General features: G+C 52.2%; 1 protein-coding gene across 4 annotated transcripts in view; it reads left to right on the top strand.

The window, feature by feature from the left end:
* Nucleotides 1–4149: 4149 nt before the first annotated feature.
* CDK5RAP2 (CDK5 regulatory subunit associated protein 2) overlaps nt 4150–26178 on the top strand; it is an 87962-nt gene continuing 65933 nt past the window's right edge. For 2 of the 4 annotated variants that reach the window (XM_044439873.1, XM_044439872.1), the window contains exons 1-12: nt 4150–4308; nt 6728–6795; nt 8346–8413; nt 10545–10655; nt 14378–14454; nt 15396–15516; nt 16162–16316; nt 17320–17482; nt 18619–18672; nt 19192–19311; nt 19759–19851; nt 20258–20476. In XM_044439873.1, coding sequence (XP_044295808.1) covers nt 4256–4308; nt 6728–6795; nt 8346–8413; nt 10545–10655; nt 14378–14454; nt 15396–15516; nt 16162–16316; nt 17320–17482; nt 18619–18672; nt 19192–19311; nt 19759–19851; nt 20258–20476 — 1302 coding nt within the window. In that variant the 5' untranslated portion in view covers nt 4150–4255. The remainder of the gene's footprint in view (nt 4309–6727; nt 6796–8345; nt 8414–10544; nt 10656–14377; nt 14455–15395; nt 15517–16161; nt 16317–17319; nt 17483–18618; nt 18673–19191; nt 19312–19758; nt 19852–20257; nt 20477–26178) is intronic. The other 2 variants (XM_044439875.1, XM_044439874.1) reach the window with 1 other exon arrangement.

Below are 26178 nucleotides of genomic sequence, written 5' to 3'. Positions count from 1 at the left end.
GACATGGAAATGTAAGAAGAGGCCTTCTGGGTTGACCAAAGGCTCTTGTTACCTTCGGTAGTCAGATGTTTGCCTTCAGGAGACTCAGAAGCAGTGCCCCCTTGGGTTCCCCAGCAGTGGTACTCAAGGAGCATACAGAAAAGGCAAAGCTAGAGGTTACATTTCACGTTCTCAGGTTTTGAGAACATGACACCTCTGAACCAGCTGTGTGTGCAAGCAGACAAGCAAGCGGGAGAGAGAGAGCGAGCGAGCGAGCGAGAGAGCAGCCTGAATATACACAGACAGAAAGAACTCTGTTTCTAGCAGAGGTTCTCTGACTCGCTTGCACGTTCAAGCTGGCAGAGCTGTTCCTGGGGGATTTTCTGCCAGCTGAAAAGTTGCCCCGTTGCTTCCACTCGTATCCCGTCGGTACATTTCCAGATAGTGCAGACGCCGCAAAGGCATGGATAGTCTTCTGAGCGGGATGGTGGAAGCGGGTGTCCTGCGACGGGTGTCCTTTTTGGCTCCTTCCCCTCCACTATTCTATGATTTTATAAGCCTGTGCCCCCCCCCCCCCCAAAAAAAGGACCTAGCGGCTTGGAGTGCTGTTTGCTTCTAAGTGGGAAGGGCGCAGCACTGATTCCACAGGCTGGACCCCCCAAAGGTGTTTGGCCACGACTTCAGTCGTGGTGAGAGGCATGACTTGGCTGCAGTAGAGAAGCAGGATCCCCGTGAGACTGGCCGTGCCCCTCCTCCCGAAACCTGGTTGCTCCGGAACATTTGAAGAGGCTGTGCCTACACCCGTTTGCATGCTCACACCTGGATGCACCAAGAGGCCAGTGCTAACTCTGTTTCTGAGATCGTGCCCTCGTAGCTCCTTGTTGGGGTGTAATGTTGTGGCCTCCAGGCATTGTCTGGCAAAAGGGGGCAGGGGCGTGCGTGCAGGGACTGGGCCCGCTTCTCCCAAAATAGAGCATTCCACCGAGTCTGAATGTGAACTAGAAAAAGAAACCAGGTCAGCCTTCCCAGCTGAAATACCAGGGCCAGCAAACTTTACGATAAGCCAAGTGGCTAATAAGAACCTCTGTTTCGGGGAGGGATGAATTAAATAAGTCCCATTCTTTGAGGCCAGGTCGAGAGAACTCTCAAATTCCCAGAGCAGTCCGCTTGCCACTGACTCTGTTTTCTTTTCGGCACCAGGCTAAAACCTTTTTATTCGCCCATTATTTTAAGGTTGAATAGGTTTTACCGTGGGGTTTGTTTTATTGGACTTACTGGACGCTGTGCTTCATTTTATTGTTTTTATCGTAGACCATCCCGAGACTGTAGTAGTCGGACGGTATATAAAAGCTTTAAATTAAAAATAAGTAAAGCTAATTGAATAACGCTTGGCATTCCAGCTATCTGGCCACAAGCAGCTGGAACCTCCCTTAGGGTGGAGCTAACTGTGTGGTGGGGAAGGGTGGAAGTGGTTCCCCTTTGGAATTAAGGTTTCAGCCTGAACAGTTCTCTCTCTCTCTGATTAGCTGGCTCATTAACTTGACGGATGGCTCAGGCCCAGAGGCATTGGTGTGAGAACCAGCTTTCCCCTGCTTCTGTGGGAAACCCCTGAACGAGAGGAGCTCAAAGGGGCAGGCGTCTCATGATCAGTCCAATCATACGGCATCAGATCAGATGGGCAGATGGACTGAGTTTCGCCAGAAGTTCCCACGAGCCACCCCGAAGGTGGACCAGCATCTTTAAGGCAGGCAGGTAGGCGAGGCATAGAAACTGGGAGCACCTTCTCAGCACGAAGCCACGTTTCCTTAATCACCAGTATTCTCACCTTGCTTGTGTCTTTGGTTATGGACCTGAGCAACACTCTTCTTCTGGATCACAAAGCCAGGCTAGCTGGCTAGCTTCGATATAAGGCTTTATTTAGAAAGCTTTTGTCCTGATCTGCTTGGAAGGAGAGGGACGAAGACCGGCCCGCGACTGTGGACACAGAGTCCGATCGGAGCTCTGGGTTTATTCCCTCCCTTTCCCCAGCACTAAATGTAGATGGCAGAATATAATCTTCTAGAGAAAATAGAGGCACAGGTTGTCCCAGGTGTACAAGTCTCCGTCTGCAGCGGGAGCAAAAGGGTTGTTCCTGCATTTTATCCCACCAAGCGATCCCGGGCTGGGCTTCTGGCTAGAACACCCTGCCCTGGTGTCCCCGAGCCCTTTTTGCAGACTTGGGAAACCGCCAACTAGTTCAAGGGTTTAAGAGTCGCTTAATCCCCTGAAAAGCAGGGCTAATGGCGAGAAGGCCAAACAAAGACTTGCTTAATCAGATCAGCATTAATAGTTTCAAAATGATACCGTCTGTCCCATCCCCTCACCTCTTTCCCAGTCTGGCGAAGCCGCCTGCAGCAGGAATGGAAACATAGGGTGTATCGCATAGGTTTGGAGCAGAATCTGCCTCAGCGACTAGGTGGGGCCACCCATCCTGAGCGCCCCTTTCGAGCTTTGCAAGCCTAGATTGCAGTGGCGCCCCTTCTGCAGAAACCATAAGGAAATAAGCTTGAAAAAGCCGCTGTTGCACATATGAATAAAAGTGACGGAAACATAGAAGAGCCTATAAGAGCTTCATAGCCTCTTTCCCTGTATCCATAATATGAGGGTCCCAAAGCACTCTGAACATGCCTAGAGACACGGTGTAAGTTACCAGAGGAAAATAAAAATCTTTAGGCTAAACCTGCCTCACAAGGGCAGTTCCCCAAACAGCCCAATTCAGACTGAGCATCGTGGGGGCGACGGCGGGCTGGAAAATGTCCAGCAATGGCCCATTCGTCCCAAGGCATGGCCAGTTTTTGGCTTTCCCCAAGGAAGGGGCCAGACAAACGCCAGACCCCCTGGTCTGGAAAAGCAGGGCTGGCTTCCAAATAGATGCCAGCACTGCAAGCGTTCTTGTGGCTTTGTTATTATGCCAGCCTTTATCTTCTGAGAAAATAGTACTTTATTGAGATGCTTTGGGCGTGTTTTCACTGGCTGGAGGGAGAACATTGGAGGTTGCTTTGGCAATGTGGATTATTTTAATTTCAGCCAAGGAGGGGTGAGGAAATGGTGCTGTGGTAAGCACAGCTGGGCACAGTCCTCAGTGGAGGGACTGAACTATATACCTATGCTGCATCAATTACGGGAAGAGTGCCTCTGAGCATGTTAGGAATGCTTTAGGATCCTCAAACTAGAAGTACAGAGGGAGAAGCTTCCAAGTTGAGAAGATGGAAAAACGGGGTGGGGGGGTAATGTGCTATTTGGGGGGAGTCAGTGCCATGGACTTGACGTTTTGTGTGTAGAATTTATTTATTTATTAAAAGCGTTTGCACTGTAAGTCCTTTCAAGACTGAGTAGGAAGTAGACCTCATTGAAACTTTACTTCTAAACAAACATGCCTAGGATTACACTGGGGGAATTTATCTCTAATTAATCCCAGCAGGGTGGAACATTTGGTAACACAGTATATCAATGAACACTGTAATTGGGCTACATTGTATATGAAGCAATCCATACATTGGTTGTTTACAGAAATTGTATACATTGGTGAATACAAAGGAACACAAGCGTCCTCCTTGCGTAGAATGGAAATAATAAACATTGCCAAACAAAATACCGGTGCAAGGCATTAGGACATAGCAAGAAATGTCTAAACGTTTTAAAATGCAATAACAAAGCACCATTTTCTCATAACATTCAGTAGAAATGCCAAATAAAAGCAAAATCAAGCTGTTGAGCAAGAGAGTTGCACATAAGGCGTGCTATACATTTAAAACGGGAAACAATTTTTGCAGAAGACGGCACAAAAATTCTTCTACCGGTTCTTCCACCCCAGTCTCTCCCCGCCCTTTGTATCCCGTTTCCGTGCCCCGAGTAAAAATGGCGCCTTCCAGCGCCGAGCCCCGCCGCACGCCTTCCCTCGCGCCAACTGCGCAGGCGCGCCCGGCCTAACTAGGGCGGCCTTGCCGGCCGAGCCTGCCACATCTTTCCCTCACGCAACATGGCGCCCGCCTCGGCTTCCGGGGGCGGTTCCCTGGCGGAAGATGGCGGCGCGGCCGTAAGAGCTGGGCGGGCGGCTGCTCCTGCCCTTCTCTGGGCGGTGTCGGTGGCTTCGCGCGGAGGGCGGCGGCCGCGGCCGTTTGAATTCCGAGCCAGCCGCCGAGCTCACACAACCGCAGGCCGGGCCGCCGCCGGAGGGGCCGCCGCGGACGACCTTCCTCCTCCTCCTCTTCCTCCCGCTCCATCCCGCGGACCCGCCATGGACTCGCTGCCGGGGGAGGACCTCACGCTGCCCTTGGGGTTCAGCGGCAGGTAGGCGCGGGGGGCGGGCGCCGCGGAAGCCGGGGGCGGGGGGCGCGGTGGGGGTTAACCCCTTCCCGCTCGGGACGCTAACAAAGAGCGGCGGAGGGGCTCCCCCTCGCTGGGTGGCGGTGCGAAGTGGGGGGCTCTCCGGGCAGCCTTGCAAGGGGGTGGCGACAGGCGAGCCCCTCTGAGCCTTGGGGAGCCCTGCTGGGTCGGGTGGAGACGCTCCGAGCGCAGGCTCCTGCCCCACTGGGGGACTCGCCCAGCGGGGCAGGGCTGTCCGGCCCATGTGCCCCAGCAGGTGGTGTTCATGGGCATGCTGCCCTTGAGAGCTTTTAGAACCATGAGGACTAGTAGCCCGGGGAAGCCTTTGCTTCTCCTTTGCGTTTGCCCGGCCCGCTTTGAAAGGCATCCGCGCGTGGCTGCTGGGAGCTGGATCCCAAAGCTGGATCGCTCGGTGGGGGAAGGAGTCGGTCTCCTCGTTTGTGCTCATCTCCCACCGCCCAAGGGAGGACCCCTCTCGGGTCTCGCCTTGCAAAGTGGGAGAAGGCGGGCTCTCCGCGTTGGATTTAGGTTTTGGGCTCAGACACTGTAAAGCAAGTCTCTAGCTTAGGGTGGTCGTCAAAACGAGTGTTTTGCAGAAGTCCTAATACTTGGCTTTTCGTTCTCTCTCCTCCTGCCTCGGTTTTCCTTGCACGGTTGCCTTGATGCGCCCCACATGCGACCTCGGCTTCGGCGGTTTTGCTTGCGGGGCGAATTCTGGCTTGATTGGCTCTGGGCCCCCACCTGTTGGCCCGGGGCATGCACAAAGCTCTCCTCCGGCGCCCTTCTGCACGTGCAACCGTTTTCTTCCGGCCGGCTTTCCCTCCCGAACAGAGCGACTTTGGGGTGAATGCTCCTGGCCTTGGTCTCCAGTGAAAAACGACCTTAAGACTTGCTTCCCCCCCCCCCCCTTCGCTACTGCTTTTCTAAGTTCCTCTAATTGCTTGGCTGCAGGCGAATGCTCTCTTCATAAGCCTTCCTGGCTCATTCTGCAGACAAAGAAACGGGTGGGCTACCTTCATTGTCCTAAAATGCCTCTTTGGGTCCAGCTGCCTGGACCTGACCCCTGTTGTCTGTTGGGTGAAGAGAAAAAAGGGGATTGGGGGGGGGGTGTCAGAGGAAGAAGGAAAGGGCAGAGGCCCTGTTTTGTTGGGGGGGGGGAGGTCTGGCATGCGGCCCAACTGGACATCCTTGGGGGATGTGACCCACCCCTCCGAAAACACTTCCCCTCGTATGAATTGTACTAGAAAGAGATGCTTCTTCTCAGGTGAGCATCATTAATTTTCATGGCGGATGCCTGGCTGCTTCTTAAAGTCACACTTTGCCCGCTTGAGCGGCTTGGGCACTGCTTTCCTTTGACAGGACTGTTGCTGCTTTTCGTATTCTTGCTACAAGTTTTGTTGTTGTTTTTGTCTGTATTTTGTTTATTATGTCTGCTGGTGGTTGTTTCAACTCTAGGGCAACTCTTTCCTTGGAGTTGCTGGAGATGGAAAGCCTGCCCTATGCTTGGATTTTTTTAAGAACTTGTGTTTGTGTGTGCGCGCGCGCATTCCCAGAAGGAATTCTTAGTATTCTGTTCCTGACTGTGGGCAGCCAGATAACTGGGGGAAGCCCACAAGCTCTTCCTTGCTGGTTGACCCTCCCCACCCAAATAGTGTCTGACCCCCCCCCCCCCCAAGTTTATTTCCGCTCTCATGGCTCATAGCTTTCCGTGGGCCTCCAAGAAAAAGCAACACGTTTGTGCTGGAATTGGGGTAATCTGAACATGTGTATTTGCATTCCTCGAGCAAGCAGGAGAGAGAGAGGGGCTTTAGGGGCTAGTTTTTCCTTCCTTCTTTTGGGGAAATCAAATTTGAAGAAGTGTCATAATGACTGCTTTCCCTTTAGGCCTTGTTTGGGGTATGGGGTGGCCAGAGGCAAAAGAAGCCAGACCAGCTGTAGTTTTAATTGGCGACACCTGCTGAAAGGGCGTCTCTGAGCCACCAATTAACTGATTAACTGGTCCTCCTCTGGAACTGGTCCGCCCTTTGCTTTGCATGCATAAAGGTCGTCCCCGCTCTCCCCATTTAGAAGTGGGTGGTATCACCATTATTCTTAAAAGTTTAAGATAGACAAAGCCCAGCATCCACAGCGTGGGTGATGGGAAAGACCTCTCTCTGAAACGGAGGAGAGCTACTGCCGACCAGTGTAGTCGAGAGAGGTGGGTGGACCAGTGCCCTGACTGGGGTGAAGGCCGATTCCCATGTTCCTCTTTCATGCATGATTTCCAAGCTGAGCAAAGGTCTTGGGGAACCATGTATATGCAGGAAGCGCAGGGAGCGTGTGCAGGGATTCGCGAGTTGGAAAAGCTGTCCGTGAACGAACGTTTGGTCTTGCTTCTTCCTAGTGTCAACATTTCGCAATTTCCTGATGTCTCGGGAGATGAAATTCGCATTCAACTCGGAGGTGGAGGAGGTAATGGCTCTTGGCTTGTCTTTTAAGTCATTGTCACGTTGGGTGTGGAACATGGGAGGGTATAAATTCAGATCCCAAGCTTTGGCTGCAAGGCACTCAAATCCCTACTCGGTCGCAAGCACTAATCCCCACTGGGAGGAGAGGGGAGCCCCTGGCGGCGCGTGCATTTGGGTTAATGCCATGCAGTATGTCACCGTAACACCGGATCACGCAGCGCTCTGTGCAAGAGTCGGGGCTTATTCAAAGAACCGTGGAAGAGCGGAGGTGGAAGGAGGATGGAAAGCCATCAGCTCCAGCCCTCTGTGATTGCGATATTCTCCGTACAGCCCACCACGAAACTTGGCGCGGGGAGAAGCTTCCTGTAGCCTGGTTTCATGCATCCGGCGTTGCTGGGGTGGGAAGGAGCACGGGACGGTGTCCAGGGGGTGGCCCTGCAGGGGCACGAGCACCGCCCACTTTCGACTTTGGCCCCGCCCTTGCTGAGCGCCCTCATCGCCCATTGCTGCACAGCAGGCGGTGGATGTTGTCCCCGTTCTCAAAGGGCGGGCTGCCTGATCATCACGGGATGAGAATTACTAATTTTAATACTAATGTTTAGCTGTGTTGTGGGGTGAGGGGGCTCAGGAACAGCTTGTGACCTGCCGCAAAGCTGCGTCATAAAGAGAAAGATCGATGCAATTTTAACTGGGAGGGCCTGTGCTTTTGGATGCACGTAAACTATTACCGTTGCTGCTATTTTGCACGTAGAGCCCACCTTCTCTCCTCTTGTGAGGAACTCAAAAGGCTTCCCTAGCTCTGCTTTATCCTCACAACAACAGCCCTGTGAGGTAGGTTGAACGCAGAGTGGGCGACTGGCCCAAAGCCACCAAGTGAGCTTCATGGCTGAGTGAGGGCTAGAACCTTGATCTCCTGGGTCCCCAGCCCAATGCTCCCACGACCAAACCACCCTGCCCCTCCGTAGAGGCATTTTTGAGATCCTGGCCAATGTGTGAAGAGAATCAAGCCCTTTCCCACAATGCATTTGGCCCTGCCTAGCTTCCCTCCTTGCATTCGTGGAAGAGGAGAGTTGGAAGGGGCCATGGGGCCCAGCGTCCTGCCCAGAGCAGGATTCCCCTCACCTGCATCTTGAGTGCCTCTAGTGTGGGAGAGCCCACAACCTAAGCCACCGGTTCCATTGTTGTGTTGCTTGAAGTTCTTCCGGATGAATTCTGGGTTCCTGTAACTTGAGTCTCTTTCCATATCCTGCATTCTGGGATCAGGACAAGATCCCAGCCCTTCTATGGGACAACCTTTCAGGTACGGAAAGAGTGCTGACAGATGTTCCCTCAGCCTTCTTTTCTCAACAAAACCTTGTCCCCGAGTCGTCTTGCCCTCCTCTGAACCCCGTTCAGCTTGTCTGCCTCTTTCTTCAACTGTGGTGCCCAGAACTGGATGCAGGGACTCCAGAGGAGGCCCAACCAGTGCTGACTGAATTCACTGAAGCGCAGCTTAAAACCACCATTAACTTGCTTAGCGGCTCACCTGCTTTTACTGTGGTCTTAAATTTGTAGTACTCCCCGATGTGGCTGAAGAAACCATTTCACCAAGCAGGGTGCGGACCATGAAGGATTTTGAAACTGTGAGTAAATGTGTGAGTCCAGCCGTTTGTGCATGGAGTAACCAGGCCAAGTTGCCTTGTGATGTGCTGGAGAAACAGCATCACAAACGTGTAGCTAAAAGAACAAAGTGAGGACCTGGGCTTGCGTTCTCCTACACACACACACACACACACAGACACACGCACACACAGACACACACAGAGTCCCCACTTGACCATGGAGCCAACTGGGTGACTCTGGGCCAGGCACAGACTCTCAGCCCAGCCTACCTCACAGGGTTGTTGTTGTGGGGATAAAATGGAGGAGGAGAATGAGGTAAGCTGCCTTGAGCCCTTTGTAGGAAAAAGGCAGGATACAAACAAACAGACAGGCACAGACAGACACAGACAGAGACACAGAGAGAGAGAGAGAGAGAGAGAGAGAGAGGTGGTGTTGGAGCATTCCCCCCGCGTTCAAAATAACCCACGAAATGCAGTCCTAGACATGTCCATTCAGGAGTAAGTCCCATTGAGTTCAGTGGCGCTGACTCCCAGGCGAATGGCCAGGGATTGCAGCCCTCAGTCTAGCGGGGTTGCTGGCGTTTTCCTACTTGCTTCCAACCCTTTCATTATGCAGAGGTTCGGGCATCAATATTTTATTAGCCACGTATTAGATTTCTCCATTTGGAAAGCATCTGGCAAGCTGAGGGGAGACGGGGCACTTGCTTTATTGGGATGAATGTTTCATACTAGTGCTCTTAAAAAATTTAACAGCCCTCTCTCTTCCCACTTACGCCGTTCTTTACTCTTTCACCTTCTTCGTGGGGGAAGGTTAAGTTGCGCACAGCAAAAGAGACCTGGGCTGGGAGTCATCCTGCTTTGAATTCATCCTGAGATTTCTGATGCGGCAATAGGGTGGGATGCCATTTCCAGGGGAAGAACTTAAGTTAGTGTGCATTGAAGAAGGGGCGCGTACTCTGAGAAATGATCCGATACGCTCATGTTTTCAGTGCATTTTTATGTAATTAGTGGTGAACACTTCATGCCTAGCTGAATAAAATGTAAAGTCTTTTTCCATGAACTGCATTGCTTACCATATGTCAGCTAAATTATACTATATATAATAAAAGTTGTCAGAGACTTTCAGTCAATACTGCGCTTTTAGTCTCCCCCCAGGCTTAATTTTCCTTCCTTCAAACTGTCCAGCTTCGGATGCAAAGGCGTCTTGCAAAAATTTAAGTAGATGCTTCTTTGGTGCATAAACTGAGCCCGTGGTCCGTTTCCCATATTGAAAATAAACCCACCGCAGGGGTCTGATAATGTGTGTGTTTAACTAGGAAGTTCAAAGTTTTCTCCTGTGCTGTTGATACTTCCTTGGCTTGAAATGGGTTCTCAGAACCAGGAAAGAAGGTGATTTTCTGCGACTTATCCTTAGCTGTCTAGGTCTTCCATAAAAACATTTTAATCCTCTTAAAACGAATTCTCATTTTAATGGGAGTCCCCAGACCCCGTACTTTAGAAGAAATCATTTTTCTGTCAAACTTGTTCTTCCTTTCCTTCATTTACAAAGTAAAATTCTGAACAAGCTGCAACTGCCTGTCTGTCTCATTAATATTGCTACTTTTAAAGTCATTGCGATGTTTGCTTTGTGTTTGGAAAAGGATAAGAAAAAGTTACATTTGTCTGGTCTCTAGCAGAGCAGTGAAAAAATGCTAGCTAAAGCGGCCATTATCCTCAAATGGCTGCCCCTTGCCAGATGTGTGACCCAAGAGGAGGGTCAAGTGAGACCAGAAATGCTAGGAGACTTAAGTGGGATTTTGCTGCAACCCCCCCCCACCCCATGCAAGTATTTAATGCATTTAAGTTAGCACTAAATAACTAACTTAAATACTCAAATACTCAGTATTTGAGACTTGCAAAATGTGTAGCAGACAGACATAAATTTGGCTTCACCCTCGATAGAATGTAGGCCATAGATAAGGATCAAAGATTTCCCCCGAGTTTAATTGTGTATCCCTCACCTGTAGCTTTCAGAACTTTTCAACAGAAAATCTTGCCTTGCTTTAGCTCTGGCGTGCAAAAGCTGCGCCGCGAGGCTTGCTTCCCACCGTGTGAGCGTGGCGTTAGGTCCACCTCCTAAGCAGGTCGTGTGCTCCTTTCTCTTCCGCCCCAGCAAATCACGGAGCTGCGCAAGGAGAACTTCAACCTGAAGCTGCGGATCTATTTCCTGGAGGAGCACATGCAGCAGAAATTCGACGGTCCCAACGAAGACATCTGTCGCGTTGTAGGTATTTTGAAAGAGCCGCAGACCTGCTGGCACAGTTTCGTGGGTGTTGGGCGTGTCGTGGGATGCCGTGCTTCCTGTAGCCTGGGCACCCCGTTCTTTTCGGAGCTTGATGTGCTAATGCCACGAGCATCGCTTGCCCCGGTCTGGATGTCACGGTGCCCCTAAAGGTGCGAGAGGAAACTGGGGTGCACAAGCGGAAGGGGAACAGGCAGGAAGAAGAAAAGGCTTCCTGGGTACCTCTTGAGGTTCCTCTTTCCAGTAGTAGCCAGCCAGGCGCCTTTTGGGGTGGTGGGGGCACCAGTCTGGCATGAATGTGGCCGCTTTCTCTACTGCTTGCCTCCTTCCCCTGAGCAATTTTGTCCAGCTACTCAGCCTCCAGGAGACGGGGCCGATCGCACTTGGAGGAAGTGCCAGATTTTCCTTCAGTCTGCCTACTCCTGTGCTGAAATCACACGGGTGCGAGTCTGTCGCTGCATCTTGTGGCTGTGAATTCTGCCTGCTAGGAATGGGCACAGCAAGTTTGTCCGGGGTCTGCTGACCCCAGGGCATTGCTGCCCACTCGGTATTTTCAAGTTGCTTTCTGGGGCCGGGTCCTGACAAAGCCACATGCAAAGACTTGCTGCACGGCACCATGTTAAATTGGTACAGATGCACCGGAAAGAGAACGGTTGTTCCCAGGCTGCAGGGGAAGGGAGTTTTAAGCACTTTTAAAGAGTTTTAAGTTTGAAGCAAGGCTGCACCGAAGGGCAGTCTAACCCCACTGGAGGTCCTTTTTCTGAGCTATGGAATTGTTCTACACTGCAAAATTTTATTCCTGTAGTCATTAAAAAACTCTCAGACGTTTCAGTCCAGCTTTTTCCAGCCTCATGGCCTCCAAGATGGGTTGGACTACACCTCCCTTCTGCTGCTCTGCTGGATGGGGATGATGGGAGCCGCAGAGTGGTCCAATAGAAAGAGCATCACTCTTCAGTCCAGTCCAGTCCATTCCATCGATCATCTTTTTTTGGAGATGAGCCGTGCACTTGAATTGAAGGGCCGCACCAGCCATCTTTTCTTCAATCCCTTTTCCAAATCTCAGTGTGGTTTTGGGTGTGCAGTTGTGGATGCTGACGGGGGCAGGAGGAGTGTTGAGCCCTTAGTGTCTCTGCAGGCGGTGTTGTATGTTTGCTCCTGGGATGGGACCACCATAGCTGTGATCCTCAAGATGCTTCTGTGGGGGTGAAGCCAGGGGGGACTTCCAGAATTTTATTTATTTATTTATTATTTAAAACATTTCTATGCCGCCCCATTTGCTGAAGCCTCAGGGCGGCTCACAACATAAATTAAAATATAATACATTAAAAATATAAAACAAATTAACAACATAAAATAAGTTAATTTATAGAATGGCACCCTGTGATCCTTTGCACACAATTTCTCCTCCTTCTGAGTCCTTGGAGGGCTTGAATGTAGTCTCTGAATGCTGGACACTTCAGTGATGGTGCGGACTGTACAGTAATGCGTAACTTGGTATGAGGGGTAGGATTACTCCTTAAATTCTACCATTTCAGGACTTAAAATAACACCATTGCACCAGAGAGAGGCCCAATCAAAGGCCTTCCTTCCGACTTAATCTCAGTGGCTTGTTCAGTTTGACTCTTATCAGAGAAACAAAGGCATTCAGAAATTACATTATAATCCTCTCACATCAAGCTAACTGTGTCAGGAAGACGATTCATGTTAATGTGAGCCGTGCTTGTCTTTTCTGTGTGCCGCTTTCGCTGTTTTGTTTTGTACCAGTGATACAGAGAAGATCAATTGAAACTTGGAGATAATATCTTTTTTTTTTTTAAGTCTACTTGTTGATTCCCCTGGGGAGAGTCCCATTTATGTGGCTGTTGATGCCTAGATTAAACCAACCGTATTTTCTGTTCTGGTGGAAACGTTAACTCACTGCAGGCATTGCACTGAGCCATGGTTTGTCCCACCCGTGATTTATTGATTATTTACATTTATTTATAGGCTGCCTATAATTGCCGAGGCCTTCCTAGGCCGCTTTAGCACCTATAACAGAGTGTGCCTTGCTAGCGACGCCGTGGGAAGACTTTGCTTTCAAGCACCTTGTCTGCTTTTGTTTTCCCTTGTTCTGAGACACCCCCTGCCCCCGCCATTCATAAATTTTCTTGCAAGCCGGTGCAGCAGCGTCTGATTAAGGAGTGCAAGCTGGGTTGCCCAAACTCGCTTCCTCAAACCATGGTTTTCCTATCCTGGCTTGCTGCCTAGTTGCAAACTGTGGCTTGTCAGTTTGGGCAGGATACTGAAGTGCAGTTACAAGTTTTTGAGCGTGGTTTTTTGTGTGGTCTGGACTGAACCTTTGAGACAAATGAATGTCCTTACTTCAGCTGAAAGGTTCGTACAAGGCTGACACAGATTTAATGGGAACCGTTGCCACTTGGAAGTACTCAAGATGCTCAACACTGTGAAGGTGTAACTGTTTTGTTTTTATTGTGATACACAAGTTGGGGAAACGCAAACTGGCACTTGGTTGGTTGGTTGGTTGCTCTGAGTCAATAGTCGGTAGAAGCAGTTTTGGCAGCCATTAAAGCTGCCGATCTTCTGGGGAAAGTCTGTCTGCTTTGCCCATCTGGATTCCTGCCCAACTTGCGTCAGTTCTATCAGGTTGGCTGGCAACTTGCAAGTCTTTGCATGGATGCTCAGTTGGTTTGTAGTCTGTGCTTGGGGCCGTTCTGTGACATTCTGGTTCTTGTTTGGAAGCCAGTCCAGTGTTACGCTGGTCGTGCTCTTCGGGCCCTTGTCCTGCCCAATCCTGGGTCCTTGCACACCGACACACATCTTCTCCCTGCCTTGGGCTCCATCCATCTTCCCCGAGTCCCAACCACTTTCCTAGTTGGGGTTGGTAAAAGTCTGATACCTTTCTTGGGTTTGGGAGCTGCCATGAGTCAGAAGTCCCTCTTACGGCTGGTTATGCAAATCTTCATGTGGTTTTGAGGATAAAACAAGGTTACCCACCTATAGTCTAGCAAAAATTTCAATGCTATTGCAGTTATGTAAGTAAAAAAAGCCTTAATATTTTAAAAACTGAAGATTAGGAGATAATAAGGATTGGTTTGTCACCTTGGCTGGAAACTCAGTTTGATTTTGGTGGATTCATGCGATTAAGACCACGGGTTGCTTCTAGTGAGCAAAGGATCCTAACGGTATTCCGACAGTTAAGGGCCGAGTGTGAGTTGTTGTTGAAACTTGGGTTGTTGTGAAACAGTGGTTACTGTGTTGTCTAAACCCAGCTGAGTTGGCAGACCATGGTGAACAAGCCATAGTTCAAAAGTTAGCAACAAACAGTGACTTTTTTTTATGGGTTGTGCATGGTGAACTAGCTGGGTTCAGGCAACACGCCAACCTGCATTTCCACAACAATCCCTGATTCAACAATAATCCACCCCCAACATTGTGTTGTCCGAACTCTGTCATTGTCTCAGTCAACAAGGGTATAAAACAGCATTGGAGCCTGGTCTTCCAGTGGCTCCATCCCCATCAGAGGATGGCAGTCGAGAATGGCTGCCAGTCAGAGCAGGCAGCACTGAAGTCAGTGGGCCAGCAATTCATTAGAAGGAAGCTGGCTCGTCTTCCAGCCACCTATCCCATTGCGTGGGGCTCGGGGCAGCACGGGAGCCTCGCCGAGCTCTGAGGCCTCTCCGTTTTGTCTTCCTTGGTGCCATCAGAACATCGAGCTCAAAGTTGAACTGGAAAGCCTGAAGCGAGAACTGCAGGAACGGGAGCGGCTGCTCGTCAAGGCTTCGTAAGTCTCGCCTCGTCGTGATGCATTTCCCCTTCAAGTTCTCTGGTTCATGGCTTCCCCTGCCTCCCGTTCCAGAGGATGCCTCTTAGTTCGGCTTCTGTCTCTGCGGTTCGCTAGAGCAATGCACTCTTTTTTTAGAAGAGGCCTCCTTTCCCCCTCTTCCAAGTGCAGCGGCACCGTGGAAGGGCAGCAGTGAGGCCTGGCATGGGGCTTGCCTTCTTCACAGCGGCTGGGCACTGGGCTGACCTTTGCAGTGTGTCATCCGTCAGCACCCCCGGATCCCGCTCTTGGCCGGTCCCCGCTAGCTCAGATCCCATCAGCCTGCACTCGAAGCGGAGACTTAACTGCCCCAACTTGCATCGCTCTACACTGGCTTAAACCGAACGGCATTTGCTAGTTTGCTGCCCGTTCGCCCAGCCTGGAGAGATCTTTTAAATGCCCTTCGCCGTCCCTTTTGGTTTTAAGCACCCCAAATAGCTTGGTGCCATCAGCACATTTAGCCAGTGCACTGTGCACTCCTTATTCCAGATCATTTATGAATAGGTTGCAAACTATTTCTCCTCGTTCTGATTCCTGTGGCTCCCCACGGGGAATCGGTTCGATTTGACTTGATTGTATTTATAGCTTTTATAGGCCGTCCCATTACTAGCGTCTCGGGACGGCTGAGAACAAATGCAGATAAAAACGGCACAGCATCCCGCGATTCGCAGTAAGATCACAATTAAAACCAATTAAACGGCAGACTCTTCTCCCTGCCCTGTTGCTTCCCTGGCCTGGTGCTGAGGTTCTGCCCGCTCAGCTCTGTGTTCTCCGAGCGGGGTAGGCAAGCTTTCGAGAGAGAGCACAGTCTCTGCGGCAGGTTGAAAGCGAGCCGTCGGCAGCTCGGTCGCTCACGTCCGCCGTGGAATCAACGCGGCGGATCCGCGCTCTTGTCCCTGCAGCAAAGCCGTGGAGAGCCTGGCGCAGGGGGGCGACGCCGAGGTGCAGGCGCTGAAGGAGGAGATGCAGAAGAAAGCCCAGCAGGTGGAGTGCCTGGCCAGCAGGATGAAGATTCTGGAGGAGGCGAGTTCAGCGCTGCTTTCTTCCTGCTTGCGCTGTGCCTCCCGCAGCGCTCATCGCCTTATGGGAGGCGTGTCCCCCGAAAACTGACATGTGCCGCTTCCTTGCCCTGGAGGCGGTCTGGCGGGCGGGTTCTGGGGCGCGGACGTGGTCCTGAGAGGCTGCGGCAGGCAGGATCGGGGTCCCGGGGCATGCTGGGGCCCAAGAAGCAGCTGAGGCTCCCCGGCCCGTTGCTGCCGGCCGCAGTGGCGACTGCGCAGCCCGAGCAGCTGTTTTCGTCCCCACTAAATATTTGTTGCCAACGGCTAATTAAAAACTGTCTGCATGATCCTCCCCACCTCCCTTGCCCTGTGTTTTGGGCAGTCCCTGTAGAACTTCTTGGCCGGCTGCGGGCCTCGCTCTTGAAGCCCTCTGTGAGCCAGTCACTTCCAGCCTTGTTGGGTGCCCTCTCCTTTCCGGGTCCCTGTTTTGAAGAAGGGGAAGGATCCTGCAAACTACATCTCCGCAGTGATGACCCTCTGCACAGTGTGGCGTCGTGGGCGAGGGTGCTTGACTGCCCGTGGGGAGGGGAGAGGCTGCTTGGGGAAGCGCCGTGTGTACTCCCGGCCGTGACAGCCTTTTCCTTCTGCTCCTGCCTCCGGAGAACAGGATCTCCGGGTGGCCCAGGAAGAAACAGGGAAGGCACTTGCAGTGACGGAGCAGGAGAGGGTTCTGAGACTAGCAGCTGAGCGGCAGCTGTCTCTGAGGGCCAGCGTGCCGCCGAAGGAAGCCGAAGTATTGACTGCACTGGAAGAGAAAGACAGGTGAGGCACTGGATTGTTTCTGAGTGGAGTTTCGTTTTCCTCTCTCCTGCTTATTTTTCAGTCTGTGCTCTGGTTCAGATGTAACGGGAGACCATGGCTTTCAGCATTAAGAGCAAGTCATGCCAAACCCTCGGCTTGTGTGTTCCTTCCTTCTCTTTTCTGTGCCAGAGTTGGTGATCAGAAGCCTCTGCTTCCAGTTGTAAACAAACTTCAGTGACTTCAAAACTTGGAATTGTGGTTTGTTTAACCTAGGAGAGAAAAAAACATGCCAGGGTCACAAGTGATGGTTTGATCCTGGCTTGTTTTCTCTGATTAGTTTAAACAAACCACAGTTTCCTGAGTTCAGAGGTCATGGGGAGCTGTGGTTAGGTTAAACTCTAAAGCTTCCAGTTGCCTCCTCCTGGAGTTTCCGATCCCATGGTTTGCTTTGGTTTGTTCACATCAGGAAATGTTGGTGTTCCATAACATTTAATATCTAACACCTTACCCAATACCTAACATTTAATCTCCTAATGCTGTTTTAAGTATTGGTTAAAGGAAGTTGTTTTGCATAGTAAAGCAGCTAGTTCTGACGGATGCTGCAGCGGCGTCTGCTATTTTGCAGATGTGACCAACAAAATGCTTTTCTCTCTGCTTTATAAAAATCTTCCGCTGGGGAAGAGGGGCTGCTGGTTAGGTCTGTATTTCAAGATAGTTCTAACATCAGTTGTTTTGTTCTGTATTACTACAGAGCTTTAGGGCTAATGGGGCAGGATACGCATCCCATACTGATATTAATATAATTAATAAATATTAATATGTCTCCTATATGCAGTGCCTGAGAGAAGGAGCTGGCTTTGCCACGTTCTTGTCCGGTTTCTCCTCTCGTTTTGTCTTCGTCCCCGCAGCCAGGCTTCCTGCGGGGTCGCAATAAGGCAAGAAGCACCATCAAATGGGTGTTTCAGGCTGCACCTCAGCCCGTTCTCTCCGCCAGTGTCACAACCTTTCCACGGTGTCATTTTAGACGCATCGAACAACTGAATCTGTCGCTGACGAGCAAGGAGGCTGTTATCCAGCGCTTGGAAGAGGCCGCATCCCAGAGAAGGTCTGTGGAGGAGACTCTGGTGGCAGAAAAAATCCAAGAGCACACAGCCGCTTTGATGCGCGAGAAAGAGAAGGAACTGGAGGTATGTGGAGGGGCTTCCGCGGAGCCCCCTGCTTGTCAGCTTTGCGCCTTTCCTTTTGGTGCGGGATATTCTAGTAGAAATCCAGGCACCTCAGGCTGGATTTGCCAAGTGGCTCTTCCTCTTAAAATCCCCTTTTAATGGGAGGCTGCTCAGGAATTGCCGCGAGCGGCAGGAAGAGAGATGCAGTGCGAAACAGGCTGGTTAGCACAAATCGGCCGTCTCTGTGGGCCTTGCATGCAGTTGGCTGCTGCCAGGGTTTGGCCCCATCACACAGGCAGTGCGGTGCAATGGTTAGAGCGTTGGGCTTGGACAACCAGGCCCCACACAGCCACGGACGTGCTAGATAAGGCGGGGCAGTCATCCTGTTTCACTCTGACCTACCTTACTGGGTTGTTGTGAGAACAAATGGGAGAGGGGCACCTTGCGTATCATTTTGAACTCCCGTGAGGAAGGGAGGCTAAAAATAGAAATCTCCAGAAGCTTGAAAGAAGTGTGTGTCCACAGTCCTTGATTAGGGGGGGCTTCTGGCATTGTGATCCGGCACTTCATTTATCGTATTCTTTTTCACCTACCCTCCTGTTGAGGGATGTGCAAAGCACATTCCAGAGACTCTAAAAGCGCCAAAGCAAATTAACACACAAGCATCTTAAGAAAAAAGCACGCCTCTCCCGTCTCCAAACCTTTCCAGCGATCCATGTCAGAGCGTGCCCAGAACACGAAGCGGCATTGCTTGAGTTGGACGCTGGTCCATCTAGCCTGGTAAAATTGGAGGGGGCTGGCATCACTCTCACAGTTTCGTTCGATGACGGTAGCACCCAAGAACTTCTGGATGGAAAGCCCGGGCCTCTTGCGCTGAGTCTCTCTCCTAGTCCACGTCCCCTTTCCCACGCCGTTTAGGTTCTCGAGAATCCCTGCATGTGGATAACCTGCTTTATCAATGTGGGAATCGCATGAGCAGGCACAGCTCCCCTTGCCTTTGATTCCTGAGACTGGCATTTTGAAAGTTCTAGTCCTCATGATGTCTCTTGCCGAGCGTTTCTTATGCTGTTGCCTGGGAATGCAGAAATCCCATGTGTGTCTGTCTGCAGTTCACGGTTTGTGTCCGAGTGGTAACGTGGGCTCTTGGGTTCTTGCAGGTGCTCAGAGCAGAATTTGGCAGTGAGAGGAACGACTTTGAAAAGAGAGTTCAGGTACGCTTTGAATCCTGCCTCCCCGTCTTTATTTGCTCTTCCTTGTCAGGGGGCTTCCGAAGCTCCTGCTTATAATTTTGGGACCACGTCGTAATGGAAGCACACTTTCCCTTTTGCTGTGTTGTGAGCAGAAGGCAGAGCTGAGTATTTATTAGATTTATATTCTGCTTTTTTCCCTAACAACTCAAAGTCCCTTTCCTCCTCCTCCTCTCAAACTTATCCCCACAACAACCACCCTGTGAGGTAGGCTGGGCTTGAGAGTCTGTGACCCAGCTGGCTCCGTGGTTGGATCATGGGCTGAGGGTATTGGCTGAATGTTGCTCACTACCAAATTCCCTGCACTTAGAAAGCTGGTAGGTAGGGGAGCAGCATTTCTCGGCTACCTTTCTCCCTCAAAGGCTAGCTTTCTATATTCAGGGATCCCCATGCCCCATGGGGGAAACATTACCTGTGAACCGGTTTCCCCCTCGCAGTGTGTGGCACATTCACCCACTCAGCATTCCCCTCTCCAATATTCAGTCACTCCAGGAGGAACTGCACCAACAGCAGCTGGAGTTTTCCGTCGAAAAGAGAAACGCACTGAAGCGCGACAAAACGATCCAAGGCTTGACGCTTGCCTTAAAAACCAAGGAGAAGGAGGTACCTGGATTCTGCAGGCAGGGGGTGCGACGAGGTCTTGGGAATCCGAGCTGCCGTGGGGGGCTGGAGTTGGAGGTTCGGGGCGCTCCTTTAATGATGCCCAAATACCCTACCAGGGTGGGAGCCGTAGCTTATACAGGCTGGCCTTTCTAGCTCTCCCTGGCGCACCCCAGCCGGGATGGTATTGGCCAATACATCTGGGGCTTACGAACACTGCGGGTTGTTGAGAAAGTGGATTGCTGGCCTCCGGATCCACCCAGGTGGCCGCTCAGAGCAGCCTTCTCAACATGGTGCACTCCAGAAGTTTTGGGGAGCTGCTCTCCGAGTCCCCGGGAGAGGGCAGCTTGCTCCGTGACACTCTCTTCCCGGTGGCGCTCCTTTTCGTGCCTCGCCACTGTCCCGTGTTGCTGGCATTCCTGTATCCGTGTTTTTTCTTTCTGTGTTCAGAACGAAGAGCTTAGTTCTGAAATCGAAGGCTTAAATGCATCCCTGATCAAGTGCAGAGAGGCCGTCCATACAGCACAGATGCAGAAATTCAGGGTAAGGCGCCTCCCGAACTATTCCCAGGCAGGAATTAAATCTGCTCCTGGCTGGCTTATGGGATGTATGATGCGAGTTGATAACTGCTGAATCCTGTCGCATGGCAGAGCCATGTTTGGAGGCAGTGTTATTCGCTCTGGAGGAGTGGTGAATTGCAAACCTTTTTGGAATCCTGCCATGTTTGGGGCTTGCCTCTTCCGCCGGTTTGCCTAGGGCAATTCTCGTGGCTTGACTCTTCCACGAGCCATAATTCGACCAAGTGGGGCTGACCTGCGCTCGCCCCACACAAGCTGCGTGTCATTGAAGAATTGGGAGAGGCAGAAAAAGCAAGCACACGGGAAATGTTTTTAATAAATAAGACGTGATTCGCACTCGTGCCATCCAAGCTCATTGCTTTTTCTTCCAGGGTGTTGAGGATTCCCAGGCCCTGCTGAGGGAAAAAGAGAGCATTCTGGCGGACTTGCATTCCGAAAACTTGAACAAAGATACGGAGAACCTTCGGCTCCAGAAGAAAATTAAGAGTGCTGAGCAAGAGCTCCATGATCTGCGTCTGGAGAGAGAGAAGTTGATGAAGGAGTTGGAGGAAGCCCAGTTGCAGAATAACAGGAGCGACAAAACTATTAATGTCAGTATTCCATTTTCTTCGATATTTAAGCGGCAGAGTTGCAAAGAGTGTGTGTGGTCTCGAACTTTCCAGAAATGAATATGAGTTTCCTCCTCCTCTACGTCTTATTTCCTACCAGATGCAGAGCCTGAGGGTGATCCGGGAGGAGGTGGGTAGCAGCCCCTTGATTGTGGTGTGGGGCCCAGAGCAGGGATGACAGGAAACGCGTTCCCACTGGATAGCCAAGCTCGGTTTTAGCTCCCTCTGGGGGACCAGGTGTGACGGGACCCCTGCATGTGTATCTCAGCGGGTGCCCGTGGCCTGCAAGGCAACACGGACGCCGCCTCCAAATCAAAGATGTGATTGGAGAAGGAGGGAAGTACGGATTTGAGGACTGCGGTGAGCGCCAGGGCTTTGGTCGCCTCCCTTGGCGGGGGGGAATGGAAAAGCAGGTTGCCGAACCGTTCCACTGACCCGCGGGACCCCCAAAGAGTATCTGCTGCTCCTCCCCTGTGTGAGGCTGTTCTCACTGTGTTCGGAACCTGTTCCGATACCGTCACGTTCTTGGGTTCCATCAGGCGTGAAACCGGCCCTCAGGTTTTGTGCGTCTTTTCCTGCTCCCCCATCTTAACACGGAAAGCCGCTCCTGAGCCAGATCCCGCATTTATTCTCTCCGGGCTTATGAAGTCCCCGCCTTCCATGCTGAGGGGAACAGGGGAACCGGGTGCAGAGCTGTGGCTGACTCCCTGACTGTTTCCAGGTTAGGACGCTAGAGGAAAATTGGGCTGGAATAGGAGGGATGCGGACCGTGTGGCCCTGCAGGTGCGTTTGAACTGTGTTTCCTATCAGCCCCAGCCAGCATAGCCCATGATGGGTGTTGCACTCCAGCGGCACCCGAAGGCCCACAGGTTTTCATCCCTGGATTTTGGCCATCGCGCAAAGCCCGTCGTGGTGATCGTTGAACTGGCCTCGCATGTAGCGATCCATGATGGGTTTGGGCCTTTCCTTCTCGCTGGGTTGCTTGCTCCTCTGGCAAACCTGGCAGACCGTGCTGGGATTCTTGTGCCTTCTCGCAAGAGCCATGCGGTCGTGTGTTGGGTGGAATCCATGCCAGCAGCCAAGCGGGGATGGGATTTCGGTTTCGAGGTGGCGGTGCGTGATGGGAACTGGACCCCCTCTCCCTTCCCTCTGCTCTGAGGGTCCTTTCCTTCCAGCCTCCCATAGCAAACGGCATCGTAGCTGTACAAGCGTTGGGCAGCAGACGATCGAGAAGTGTGGCTGGAGGGGGCTGGGCCCCCCGCTTTTCACAGTAAAATTAGCCACGTTGCCAGTCCTCTTTCCCAGGGCTGGAATGCGCTGTCGGCATCCCTCTGCTTGTTCCTCCTCCTCCTCCTCAAAGCGCCTTGCAATATTCCAGGGAGCCAGGAGGGGGACGTCTCCGTCTGCAGTTGAGCTGGTGGGAACCCTTGCCCTCCCCTGCGCATAATCCACTTAGGTCTGGCTGAATCAGATGCAGCGTCTTGTCCCTGCTGCTTGGCTGCATTTTTTCCCTGCGGGGCGAGCCTCGCAGGAACCGTGCAGACGGCCTCCGCTGTTAAGGCAGGTGTGGGTGACCGAGAAGAGCTTTTCATGGCCTGGAGCCTGTTTCCGTGTCTGTAATTACCGTAGTCCGCTTGTATGTTTTGTCTGCATAGCAGGCTGCGGACTACGGCTGGCTGGCTGGCTGGCTGGCTGGCTGGGTTGTGCAGAATCCATCTTTATTCTAACGCCGTTCCTCTTCAGCATGCAAAAGCTGTGGGCTCCCCCTTGGCTTGTGAACTAATGCGAGGAACTTTGAGCTGCCAGCTCTGCCTCGTCCTCTTTTTCTGAGGAACTTAGGCGCTGGTGACCTTCCCGCAGCAAACATGAGAGCTCCTGGAGCGTCTGGCCTGGAGTTGGCAAGCAAGGGCCGCCCGATCGTGCTTGCTCGGCTCTCCCTGCTCTCCTGCCCCTTCTCTGTCACTGGCACGCACGTGCTGGCATGTTGTGGGTGGAGCTGGGGGGGTCAGACTAGATGGCCCGGGAGGCCCCTTCTGACGTGCTCTGTTTCTCGAAGCTCAGCTCCAGGCTGGTTCATTAGCTAAACGGTCTGGTGCCCCTTAGTTTAGCCGCTCCTGCTCGCAGGGGGAACCAGGTTGCAACGATCGGACGAACGAGCGTTGCCTGTGCCTGGGTGAAAGCCAAGCTGCTGAGGAATTCTGGCCGAGCACGTCAAGGGCAGCCCATTTCTGCTAGGAGAGGCCCACGTCCTCGGCCCGTTGGTTTAGCTTTCCGGTTGCAGCCTCCTGAACAGAGATGCAGGGCTATGGAGAACAAGGAAGGGGATCTCGGAACTGTCGAGCTGTCGGGATGTCCCTGGGCATGCGGTGACGGCCGCTTTCCTCCGCACGCGTGCCTTCGGAGCCTTGGCCGATGGCAGTGGAGATGGAGGCCTCCTTCGGTGGATCCAAGATGCTCTTTGGTGCGTGGGTGGCGTCGCAGGCCAAACGGGGCTGCCTAGGTTGCAACAGCCGTTTGTGCTGTACTCCAGTCCTTGCTCATGGATGGCGGAAATAAGTAGCTTGAGTGGAGGAGTGAGCAGACAGACCCTCTGGGCGCAGGAGGCCAGAATTCCAGCTTTGCAGCGGCGGTCTTGGCAAATAAGGCAGTCTGTAAATGCTCAGAAAATAAATGGCAGGGCAGAGTAATGGCTCTTTCGTCCATGAATGGAACAGAGCATGCATAGGATTTTCGAGACGAAGCGGCCTCCCCTAGTCCGTCTCCCGCCAGGGATGCACATCACAGCGTCCTCCTCTGCTGGTGGCCGTCCATCCCCACCCGGGACGAACCAAGGAGCACGGGGCGGGTGAAGCCATCTCTCCTGCGCGGATCAGGCCACGGCACGTCGGGAAGGATCCCACCAGCTACTCAAAGGGCAGCTTTATTGAGCTGAGTTGATGAGGTCATCGCTAAGCTTGGACGCTCCCCTAAAATAGCAGCCCCCGATCAATTTTCGGCCGTCTTTTTACACGAGTGCCCTTTGTCGCAATTGGCATTTTGTGCGTTTCGGTGGCTTCACGTCTTGGTGCAGGGAAGAGGGTAGGAGGGGTGCCGGGAGCGAAGCTTAAAGAGCACTCCTGTTGGGGCTTGCGTCCTGCCTCTGCACTCTGGATGTCTAATTCAGTTCTATACTTTTCCGGGTGCCTATTTTTACAGCATTAAAGCAAGAGAGAGGCTCCAGTCCAATTTAAAAATAGCTTAAATGCTATAGCTGGGCATTCAGATTTAGCTCCCCTAAAGATTGCTTCATGGCATTAAGCATCTAAATCTACGGAAGGGTCTGACAACGCATCTTCAGGCATTTTCGCTAGAACCAGAGGCAGTGGCCAGTCTGGAGGGTCGTGGTGGGAAAGAAGAATTCCCGTACCCTATAGACTAGAGACACGGCCTCTTTGATGGTTGTGGGGGACGCTCCCTGTGCTGTGGTGCCCCATGGAAATGGCCTGCCCTTCTGAATATTTTGGAGAAAGGTCAGAGGAAAGGGCCATTGGTAACTCAGCCAGTGATGGGCTTTTCCTCCTGAGCGATGACAGGAGGACGGCTTGCGATGCCCTTGACACCAAGCGAGCACCAAAGCATGGTCTTCACGGTTGATCTGCATCCACATGTGACGGTGCATAATCTGGCTTGAAGCTGCAGTTCACGGATTTCACCTCTCCGGCATTTCAGTATTTTGTCGTGGCTCCGGATAGCCTTCACCAAGCTCCCAGGTATGAAATGCCCTAGGAGTCCAACCGCTGGCCGCACTGGCTGGGCCTGACAAGAGGTGAAGTCTAAATCAACTGGAGGACACCAGATTAGGAGTTGCCGACTTAGGTTGTCTGAGAAATAAATCTATCTTATTGTGATGGATGTGGGCTAGGGAGAAGGGAGAAGTCTCTCTTCCCTGCATTGTCTTAGTCATTGCAAGGATTTCCTGCAAGAGGTTGAGGCATTCTGGGGAGTATCCGAGTTCACAGGCAATGCCTCCCATAGTAAAAGATGGATGTTGGATTTTTAGCATGTGCAAGAAATAATCAGGGTTGATTTAGGTGGCAGGGTGATGGAGGTCTTTGCTTCTGGGGCTGGTGGGCAGGCCTATTTGCATACTTCCTGCGTGGAGCAATCAGGGTTGGACCTCTTCTGGTCCTGCAGGTGTTTTGGCCTACAGCAGAGCAAGTAGTGAAGACCAGAGAAGTTGTAGACGATTGCCTCCGATGGATCGTGTTTTAGAACAATGGCCTGAAGGCTGGCTGGCTTGTCCGTCAGTAGTCGCAGTCCAGAAGCATATCTGGAGGTCGCCAGGTTGGGGAGGCCTGGCCTCGCGAAGGACAGTGAGAGGGGCTTCATGGATTCCCACCCCTTAATCACTTGGGAAAGGGCCAAAGCTTAGATGGAGGAGTAGATGCATTGCATGAAGAAGGTCTCAGTTCTGCTCCTTGCGGCTTCAGTTGAGGGATCTCCAGCGGGAACACCAGGAAGGTCTCCTGCTTTCCGACATGCTTTCAGTCAAGAGTCCATGGCCCGATCCACGCGCACGTCTTTCCCGCTTCTCCCAAGGGTGACGGCACAAGAGAGCGGGGAGTTTCACAGGGTGGCCTTTGTCCCTTTGCCATTAGTTGGGCTCCTGGCTTCTCCCAGAGAGGTTTGCCCTCAAAGGGTGAGGGGCAGAATTCAGTCCAGAGCATCTCTTGCCAGTTGGAGTCACTCCTGGTCTTGCAGAGATGGGTCCACCGCCCCACGAGCCCTGGGTGGGGCATCGTTGCCCTTCGCACAGGCAGGGCGGGGGAAGCGCCTTGCAATGCTTTCTGCCTTGGGTACAGAGTGGGGCTGTGCTGTAGAATTGTCGTAAGCATGGTCAGCCGTCCCTCCACCCCAGGCACAGGGGTTTTCTTCACGGGAGCTGCGGGGCGGCCGCTCCACCAGGCTTCAGTCCATAAGTGGACACAATGAGCTGTCCATCCCGATTTTGCTTCTTTGCATCTGTTTCCAGAAATAGGGAGAGAGATAATCTGAGCTGCTGGCTGGGAAATTAAATGATCGTGAAAACAGAACTGGTGTCAGTGCGCAGCCGTTGCAGGAAGGTGGAGAGAGGACTGGCTTGAGGGGCTAGAACAGATGCAGAATCCTCCGGTTGCCTTTCCTGGGCAAACTGCTGAGAACAGGATGTCCCCTCCCCTCCCCTCCCCTCCATTCCCCCTTCTTATACCTTTGGTATGGCAGGTTCATAAGTGGCCAAGTTGAGCTCCGCAGATCCGAACCTGGGTTCCCCCTTTTCAAACCCAGAGGCATAATTAAAGCACCGCAGTGGCTTATTGGCTTTGCGGTATCTGCTTTCTTTCTTTCTCAGGGCAGGTTGGGAGACTGATCTGATGTCTCTCTGGGAAACTGAGCCAAAACAACCCTACACTGGATTCTAAAAACCAGCGGCTGGCATTCGGCCAGATGGAAATGCGTGTTTGGTGCCCAGGTCAGCCCGTTTGGTCGTGGCTACAGGGTTCCTCAGCTGCGTTCTGTGGACTCGACCTGGGGCTGAGCCTCCCCATTTCTCGGTCTGAACAGTGTATTTGAAGTTCTGTATATTTTTGATGGAGATTTAACAGCTGAGGGCTTTGGCTGGATTTATGAAATCCCGAGGGATTTTGGCCTCATGGATGCGACAGAGC

Source organism: Varanus komodoensis, unplaced genomic scaffold, assembly GCF_004798865.1.
Source record: "Varanus komodoensis strain SLA01 unplaced genomic scaffold, ASM479886v1 scaffold36, whole genome shotgun sequence".
In the NCBI taxonomy this organism is placed as follows: Eukaryota; Metazoa; Chordata; class Lepidosauria; order Squamata; family Varanidae; genus Varanus; species Varanus komodoensis.
The sequence above is the reverse complement of the archived record's forward strand: the minus strand, read 5'-3'. Positions and strand labels throughout refer to the sequence as shown.